We start from the raw sequence: 10,193 nt of genomic DNA, 5'->3' as shown, positions 1-10,193 counted from the left end.
ACTGTCCTCTCACACATATTTAGAGTCAAAGAGAAGAGAATATGGGCGCAGCAGTTGGTGGAGGATGAGGGCTTTGGCGCAGTCTGAGAGAGAGAGAGAGAGAGAGAGAGAGAGAGGGAGAGAGAGCGAGAGAGAGGGAGAGGGAGAGAGAGAGAGAGAGAGAGAGAGAGAGAGAGAGAGAGAGAGAGAGAGGGAGAGGGAGAGGGAGAGGGAGAGGAGAGAGAGAGAGAGAGAGAGAGAGAGAGAGAGAGAGAGAGAGACAGAGACAGACGTTGTCATCACGTAAAAAGGCTCTAATGGTAAAAGCCTCCTGACAAGAGTGGGGGAGAGGAGAGTAACCCAGTTTTCCATCCTATGTTCCAATGCATCCTTATCCCTCTCTCTCTCTCTCTCTCTCTCTCTCTCTCTCTCTCTCTCTCTCTCTCTCTCTCTCTCTCTCTCTCTCTCTCTCTCTCTCATCCTCTCTTCTCATGGGGAAGACGCAGCATCTGCTGGGTTTGGGCAGGTTTATTTCACCCTACAGGCCTAAACGTGTTCAGTAATTGGGCGTTATATGAACAGACCATAAGATATAGGTATAGGCCGTTGTCGGGTGGAAACCTTGTATGTCCAAAACCGTTTGTTTTGTATTTTTCATTTTTAAAATTATTTAAACTATAGTGAAAACAGCCGATCTACAAGCACACAACGCCTAGCACCACTAGGATGGATGAGCAAACTCCCATGGCATTCGCCAACTGAAGTATAGCTAAATAATGTATGGGCCTTTCAGACAACAACAGCATTAGGTTATTGGCAAAGCTAAATTGTATCTTATAAAATATTTGAGCACTATATACTTTTAGGACTAACAACAAATAAAACTAATGTATTGCATCTATAAAACACGTTGGGTGTAAGAAAATATACCGTCACACACTGTCGGCAGAAACCTCATATCTCCAAGTTTCAAATTTGTAATTTTTTTTTTCGCAAAGTAAAGCCCTGCTTCAGTGCTCCTTCATCACACAAGGCCATCGCACAAAAGTAGTGAAAACAGCTGATGTGCTTGTAGATCGGCTGTTTTCACTATAGTTTAAATCATTTTAAAAACGATAAATACAAAACAAACGGTTTTGGACCACCGGACAACGACGATGCATATCGCATTTGGCTATAGACTGTTCTCGTCCGTTTTCTTGCGGCCTATTTAGGCTCTATTGCTGCAGGCTAATACTCAATTGATGTGTAGGTTATTATTCGTGATCATCACGAGGACACGAGCCATGCCGTTATTTCCATTCAAGGGCAAATCATTAAGTTGAATAAATATTTTGGGAACCCCCCCCCCCTATGAACCAACGGCTCTGGCCTTGTTGTCCATATGGTTTGTCATCTGTTCCGTGCGTCCCTTCCCCCCGCACCGTGCATTGCGCGCTGTCCGTTAGAAGAAGAACACATCACTAGATTGATGGGGATCATTCCGCATTCATTTGACTCGGGGAAATTACACTATGATCGCAGGTTCTGAAATAATCGTCTGCGCTAAATGCAGGAACATTAATTTTATAGTCAATATATAATATAGGCTATAGTCATTTATTGGTTGTATCATTACGCTTGTAGAATTTGATATAGGCTATCCCTCTGCAAGTCTGTGTTATCATGCCATCGCCATGCCAGTTGCTCGCGATTTAGCACAATCTTTAAACAAAAATAAGTGTTTTTGTTTTAAATAATCTTATCCCAGTTTTGTATATGAGTCCATTGCAGGTTTGCACCTTTGCAGGACAAAGAAAGGAGGCTATTTTTTAAGGTTTCTTTATATTCGTTTCAGTTTTATATTGCATATTTTGTTATATTGTCAGAACGTTTTAGCATCATCATTACAATGAATCTATTTTCAGCCTCCATTGTATCCATACAGCAGTGTCTCGTGCGTCAGGGTCAGTAGAGGTCCCTTTTCTCCCCCGCCCCCGTCTCGTCTCGTGCCGCAAAGTGTCGTCTGCCGGGGGCGTGCATGGGCGCGTGCCTGGCAGGTGCCCATGTGTCGTCAGTTCAGAAAAAGCTATTAAAGGTATGGCAACATGACCGGTCTTGCATGTTGCCATATTAGCAACAGGCATGATACATTTATTTTAAGAAGTAGTCTAGTCTATTTCCCCCCCCGTTTCTACGGTTTCTTGGGCTGGATATGGCAGTCTGGAACGGTTGTTCAAGTGCAGCTAAACTTGACATGGTATAAAGTGCCACAATTAACCATAATGCATTGCACATGTGCAGCTGACCTGCGGAACCTGGGAATATACCATTCTGTCAAGATGGGGAGAATACAAGTGTGGAGAATATAATTATAATATACCTTGTTAAAGTGACCATGTTGTTAAATTTTGCATTTGTAGTTATTTTACTGTAATTTATTTAACAACATAATAACCAGAACAGATAGACAAAGAGACATTCATGGATTTATATTTAAAGTTAACTTTTATTTTCCCCCTGGACCCAGGGTATGGTAGCTGCATACCCCTGCCATACCCAATTGACGCCCCTGCAGGTGCCTCCGAGTCCGAGAGCATAATAATATAGTTCAACTCCAGATGGCTACAAAACGCGCGCGCGCCAATGCCAGTTCTCGGCAACCCACGCGCGCCTTGGGCTTTTCTGTAGCCTACAACTAGTTCTCAACTTTTTTTCATGATACCAAGGCCCATTATTTATTCAGCATTTGAGCCACGGACCACCATTTGATGACATGTAGCCTCCCAGAGCCAAAACTTTGATACAAAAAAAAAAACGTTGACGATTATTTTGTTATCATTGGATTTTGTATACAATTCCATGATTTTTGGTGCCATGGGGATAACAGGCAAATGTAGATTTTTCTACATTATCTAATTGTGGAGGCTTCTTAAATTAGCCTAATGCAGGTGTTTAACAATAATTTAACTCTTGGGGAGAGATCTAAAATGGAGAGATCTACTGCCCTATAAAAGCCAGATTGCAGTAAGACAACTCAGCCACATGAGATAACGATTTAAAAGTGATATTACACTGTCTGTATATGGATCTGTTCTTGTCTTGAGGTAAATGTTTATCCCCCGTATATAGGTCTAAGTTGGTTTGTCCAAAAACATAGTTTTGGCTTTTATAGCATTATAGGGCAGTATATTCGGTCCATTTGGTTACCAACTCTCCATAGCTGGGGACCACCTGGAACCCCCTCAAGGACCACTGGAGGTCCCTATACTCCCTAGACCACTGCACTGGCCTATAAGATGCATGGAAATGGAAGGACTGTAAAATATATTAAAACAAAACGTCAACACAAGCAGGCACAAATAGTGCTATAAATAACTTTATTATGCAACCTGCACAAGAAGCTCAACATTGCCAGTGATAATAGCCTACACCAGACTGTATCATACATCCTGGTACATGAATTACTTTATACAAACAATAAGTGGCACTGCATCCACTATAGTGAGCTTGTTTTGTTTGGGTGTTGTTTCTAGTCTGTGTCCTGTTTATTTTATAATGTTATAGTCTATGCATTATGATGCAAATGTGAATTGTAGGCTTAATGGTTACTTCTTTCGTGGACCCCCTGTCCCTGCAGCCCTCAGGAAGAAAGCGGATTCTAATAAGCAAACACAACTGTTTTCACCCAAGATATGTTTACTTTTTCCCCCTCACCACCACACAGTTAGGTCTATACGTTCAGGGGCGTCACAAGGGGTAGGAAAGTGGGACTGAGTTACTAGGGCCCAAGGTGGAGGGGCCCTAGTAACTTTAGCTATTGAAAAATAGCAGATATACAAGCTCACAGCGCGGCACGAGTGCCGCGCTGCGAGCTTGTAGATCTGCTATTTTTGAAAAAGTCGTGAAAATGTGTGCAAATCTTTGAATATGTATTTTTTAAGCGAACATTTGTAACTCAAATTACCGGAGGGGTCCCTGGAACTAAATATTTTGAGATGGGGGTTCGTGGCCAAATTCATATAATTTTGGGGGTCCTTCACATGAAAAGGTTTGAGCATCACTGACATGGAAACATGGGTTTCTTGCACACATTTTCACAATTTTTCAAAAATAGCAGATATACAAGCTCGCATGTATATCTGCTATTTTTCAATAGTTAACATTCATGGGGGCCCCGCAGTAAATCCTTGTACCCAGGGCCCAGAATTTGGTGTGACGCCCCTGTCTATACTTATTGATTCCCATGGGACATTTTTGGAGCTGTGTGGAACACAAGCTCCCTATACGTGGCCGTGTGTCCGTCCGTGTCTGTCTGTCTGTCTGTCTGTCTGTATGTAGCCTCAAAGTTTGGCACGCTACTCCTCCCACAGTTTTTGCACCACACACTCGCGCCATATGTCAAATCGACCGGCTTACTCGGGAATCGTCTGCTAGTAACTTGCTAAGAGAAAGGTTCTATAGTTTAATTGATATTAATTTATTAGTGAATTAATTTTCCCCATTGACTTATAATGGGAATTGCAAAAACTCACATTCAAGTATTTTTCTCTCGTAAACAGTTTCAAACCTCGGAGAGGAGATTCATAATGATTTTAAGAATGAATCCAAAAAAAAACACTTTGTCAACAGCGGAATGGGCGACATGTCCTCTAAAACCATGATGCCTGCTCCTGAAGCCGCGCTGAAGGGGAGAGAAGCGACCATGAAAGTTCCTGGTAAGTCGAAACTCTCTCTCTGTCGCTGCTAGCTTTAGCAGGTTAGCTTAGTTGCTGGTTTGTTGTTGTTATGTAGTGGAGATGGGACGTTTGCGAACGACTCGAGTCTTTTGAACGGCTCTTTGAAATGAACGATCTGGGATCCGGTTCGCAGTAGGGAGGGAGCCGTTCCTTTTGTAAATGAATGAACAGTTGTGGAAAAAGTACAAACATTCTTTACTTATTACAATTAAAAGTATCAATACTGCAATGTAGAGATACTCTGCCACAAGTAGAAGTTTAGAATTAAATGTACTCGAGTAAAAGTAGGCCTACAAAGGTATTGGTATCAAAAAATGTACTTAAAGTAGCAATAGTAGAAATTTAATTTTACGTAATGTCCCATTTCAGGTTTTCCAATGACTAAAATGTAGAAAAAATAATATGAAAATAGCAGATCTACAAGCTCACAATGCGTTGCGAGTCTTGCGACATATTATGAGCTTGTAGATTGTCTATTTTCAAAAGGCGGAAATAAATATAGATTTGTAATTATGATCATAATCTACAAAGTGACAACTAAAATGAATCTTTTGAACGGCTCTTTGAAAGGAACGGATCCCAGAGATCCGGCTCACTTCAAAGAACCATAAATCCCATCTCTATTATGTAGTAAATACCGGTACAGCGCGTTGTGCAACGAAACGGTTTGCACTGCAACGCTGTGTATTCTGTGTATGATTTTGTACTGACTGAGAAGTTATCAGGAGAAACGAAGTGTTTGAAGTGGTTTAGTAAAGTGGTGTAAATGACCCTGATAAACACACAGTTATGTGTAAAACCCTGTGATACTAGAATTCCTCCTGCAACACTTGATCCCATTGTCCGAAGGGGCGCTGTCATATATAAACGGCTGTGATAGGCTCATTGGTTAATTAGCCTAGACCTAAGATATTGTTCTTTCTTATTAACCTAAACCTGCTTATAGTTCAATTCATGATTTCACTTGTATTTTCTTTCTTTAACTTTTTAAGTTATCGTTATAAGTAACCCTTGCCAGAGAAATGACTCTTCACTTTTTTACCTGTGTTGTGGCAGTGAAAAGCGAGGTTTCTCTGACAACCAACTGTCCAATCACAGCGCTACCGTCCGCCCAGGCCATGGGCTGTAGATTCATCTTTATGCGCATGCGTCTAACATGCCTAGGTTGAAAATGCATGGAGCATCATCCACTAGAGTAGATAGATAGGCATAGAAATGTAATAATGTGAAGCTGCATTGACTTATACATTGCATTTCAGTGTAAATATTGATTTTAGAACATAATGTTTGGAACCCTCCCCACCCCATGAAAGATAACTTGACAATTATAATAATGTGCTATTGTTATTTCATAACTTGAGCCTAAAACACACTGGTAAAAGTCTGATTACAGCTTCTTCTTCTTCTTCTTTCGGCTGCCTATTTCCCATCGGGGTCGCCAGTCTTGCCACAGCACATAATCAATTTCCATCCAGTTCTGTTTTCTGTGTCTTCCTCGGTGACCTCTGCACCTGAAAGTCTGATAACACCAGTTGTGTAAAATGAAAATGAGTAGCAGATGTAATGTAAGGCTCACACAAAAACTAAAACAGTGTTGTAAAGAAGAGGGAATTGCTTCTCTACCCTTTCTTTCCGTATTTGAGGTTTTCTTGGGTGCTTAGGAAACTATAAGGCACCAACCTGCTCATTAGGAGCAATTAGGGCTTCTAGTCCATGGGCCATATGAGTTGTCGGTATCAAAAAGGTGGCAAAGGTTACCATGCATTTTATAAAAGCTCTATATCTGTAGATTGTATTTTGGTATGATAACCCTTTCTTAGACACAGCTAAATTGGTGTTATCAGCCGCTAGATTTGTTGTCCCATTAACTTTACATTACAGGGAAAAAAAAGCTAAAATTAAATCTGCTTTCATGCAGATGCTTTAATCTGTTTTTATGATGCTGAATCCATAGCAAGCATCTGTTTTGCACAAAAAACATTCCTTGGGCTAAAAACTGTCCCACAAGACTATGGTTTAGTGATGAAAAGTGATGAGTCATCACTTTTCACACTTTTGTGGGGGCTGTTTTAGCCCCAGGAATGTTTTTCGTGCAAAACAGATGCTTGCAATGGATTCAGCATTATGAAAACCCCCTAGTTTGACCCAGAGTTGTAGAAGAGAGAGTTACGTCACTTACGTCGACTCCCATAGTAAGCGTGGAAAGCCTATTTACTCTATGGTGGGAAGCTAACTTAGCCTAGCTTACTGGAGCCTGTTCTCATTCTTAGCGAGCCTCTGCTCCGTCCGCCCCCATTCATTTTGTCACTCGCTGGTAAGTAGACTAAATTACGTCTTTTTCACTCTTTTAATAATGTTTTCTACCTTAGCGAGGCCCGTGAATGCGTTACAATGGTGAAAAAGACGTGATTTGGTCTACTTCCAGCGATTTTAAATGCCTCGGCTAGAATGGGGGCGGACGGGGCAGAGGCTCGCTAGGAATGAGAACGGCTCCATGCGAAGCCACTTCCGGTCTGCGGCGAGTTCAAAGCGTGACGCCACTCTCTTATATATCGCTCTGGTTTGACCCCTCTTATGCTACTTAAAGCAGATACATTTTTAGCTTTTTTTTCATGTAATGTAAAGTTAATGGGACACCAACTCTAGGTGCTGATAACACCAATTTAGCTGTGTCTAAGAAAGGGTTATCATACCAAAATATAATCTACAGATATAGAGCTTTTATAAAATATATGGTAACCTTTGCCACCTTTTTGATACCGACAACTCGTATGGCCCATGGACTATTCAGTCAGTGGAAGCCCAGGGTGAATCAGTGACTAGAGATTAGAGCCAAGTGGATATTTTCTCAAGTTCTTGCTGTTGGATCTTATTGGATTCACCTCTTATTGAAAGTGAACTTTATTTCCATTGTGGATTATTGGATTTTCTGGGTTAACTAGCCTGGTGGGTTAACTAGCCTGGTGGGGACTACGCTGAAGGCCAACCTGTAGTTGAATGTGGTGATAAGTTAGTGTTTTACCTCTACAGTACAGTCCTGTCATCGTTTTGATTTTATGACTGCTCATAACCTTCACCCACGATCACTAAGATACCCAGTCAGTCACAAAGGCTGCCATTACACAATTCTGACCATTTGGAACATTTGGGCGTAGATGGTCAAATAATGTAGAAGCATGTTTTTTAAGTGATTTCTTTTTACGAATCAATCGACTTAATTGATTATCCTGATTAACCACTTGAGCCCTATTTTATACCTCGTTGGACAGAAGTGTTTTGTACATTTTTGAAAAAATAAGAAACACATTTAAAAAAATATTGATTACAATGCATTGTTTTATTAACACATTGACCGCCATTTTAACATTCACTGTAGGCTCCCCTGCCATTTTGTTTAAGCATTTTCTTCATATTTAGACATTTTTCCTAAATTCCCTGTTTGCACGAAAATGTCATACAGTGCATGGATTAAAAGAGGACATCCTCTAGTCTCTCCAAAAAATATTTTTTTGTATGTACGATGTAGCAATCTAGAGTTTTGGCCATTTCAAACCCCTTGTTTTTTCAAAATCCAGGTGGAAATTCAAAATAATTGGAGTTATTGACCTTTTTGTGAATGATCTGTTTTCAAGTGGATAACTCACTTGAGATGTGTCTTTATGGCTTCAGGCATTATCAGATAAGTGTACTAATGTAATTATGTAATAGGATTTATTTTTAGAATTTTCTGTTTAGAAAAATGCAGAGAAAAATATTTTTATTGGCTATATCTGACCAAAAAACTCACATACTATATTGCAGTATTTCTGTGAGTATTTCTGTGAGCCCCCACTTGGGGGCGCTTTCTCTCTGTCTCTGTGTGTCTGCTGGTTGTCTTTTGCTCTGTACAGGTGCACACACACAAATAGACATAAAAGGGGGCATGAGTCTTTTTTCTAACATGTCCTAGAATGTGAAAATAGCAGATCTACAAGCTCTACAAGCTCAACACATCGCTCTGAGACTGTGACACATTGAGAGCTTGTCATTCAATTTTATATGAGATACTTCAATGGTTTCCAGTGGAAATAAGCTTAGTCTTTTCATGGATCTCCTTTTAGTAGACCTTGTACCAGTGAACTGTACCGTCATGAAACTGTACCTTTTCCTATGCAAACTTCTAATAAAGTCTTCAATCAATCAATCAAAGTCGAGCTTGTAGATCTGCTATTTTCACATTCTAGGACATGTTGGAAAAATGTCTCCCCCTGCCCCTAAAAAAATCCTCTGCACTGCCCTGCTAAACAGCTCCTCTGCGTCTTTGCTCGTTAGTAACGACACTAGTTGATCTCTTGCTTTTTGGGAGGAGCGTGGTGGGGGAGCGTGGGAGTTTTGGTGGTGGTCCGTGAGAAGTGTTGGCTGGAGACCAGGCAGGGTAATGAAAGGACGGACCCCCTTCCAGGGACCACTTCACTTGTCTCTGACTCAACTGGATCGCGTCGTGAACTTTATGTAATCGGGCAGTTTTATTGATTGATTTTGTAAGAGTTGATTATCGTGTTCCCACTGCTCTGCGGAGCGAAGCGTTGGGCCCGCGGACCCCCTGTTAGAAAGCCGACCAGGGACCCCCCTTTGCAAAGGACCGCCTGGCGCCAATGGCCTGCTTGGCTGCTTGTGGACCATTACAAAACAATATATTATAGCCTGGATATATGGATTATAACCTGTGGATTCTAATCAACCATCATCATTCTCAGGTATGTTTTAGAAGCATTTATATGGCGAATTGGCGATAATTATTTTGTATCTAGAGAGAGAGAGAGAGAGAGAGAGAGAGAGACAGATCTCTGAATCAGAGACTCTGATAGCACTGTGCTGATCAGGACAGGGGGACCACTGAAACAGACAGTGGTCCGTGGACCACCAGCCAGCTAAGAGATGTTCACACACACACACACACACACACACACACACACACACACACACACACACACACACACACACACACACACACACACACACACACACACACACACAGCTGTTCTCACACTTTTTTTTTCTTCTCTTTTTTTTCCGCCAGCCTTGTGTGCGCAAAATGCGTCACTGTGCCAGTTCACTGTGGGTTATGGGGAGATTTATATGCATTTGTATTGCAATTTATACATTATTACAGTCTTTTTTTCAAACACACTTACTTTGATGTGTGATATTTTAGGTTCTCTGTAAGATAAAAGGATAAAAATTTGTCACGAGCTGGGGGAGAGTGTAATTAAACATTACATTATATAAAAGCAAATTCTCGGGACTATCGGGCCTGGCGGGGAACGACATTGGGATTTTCTCGGGACTATCGGGGGAGGCGGGGAATGAGTTAATATAGATGCTTTTTTTTATCATCAATGAAGTCATACTATTGAAGAGTGGTTAATGTGTCTCCAAGTTACCAGGCAGAGTGTCTGGATGTGTGTGTTGCAAGACAGCTTTCATGATGCAACATACACACACACACACACACAC

General features: G+C 41.1%; 1 protein-coding gene across 1 annotated transcript in view; it reads left to right on the top strand.

The window, feature by feature from the left end:
• Nucleotides 1-4,581: 4,581 nt before the first annotated feature.
• Nucleotides 4,582-10,193, top strand: part of msraa (methionine sulfoxide reductase Aa) — a gene marked incomplete at its 3' end in the record, with an annotated part of 88,794 nt that continues 83,182 nt past the window's right edge. The window contains exon 1 of the mRNA XM_080745055.1: nt 4,582-4,676. Within this exon, the coding sequence (XP_080601181.1) occupies nt 4,595-4,676 (82 nt within the window). The 5' untranslated portion in view covers nt 4,582-4,594. The remainder of the gene's footprint in view (nt 4,677-10,193) is intronic.

The sequence above is a fragment of the Nannobrachium achirus genome (assembly GCF_963921795.1).
Source record: "Nannobrachium achirus genome assembly, chromosome: 16".
Classification (NCBI taxonomy): domain Eukaryota; kingdom Metazoa; phylum Chordata; class Actinopteri; order Myctophiformes; family Myctophidae; genus Nannobrachium; species Nannobrachium achirus.
This window is presented reverse-complemented; position numbering and strand designations above follow the sequence as displayed.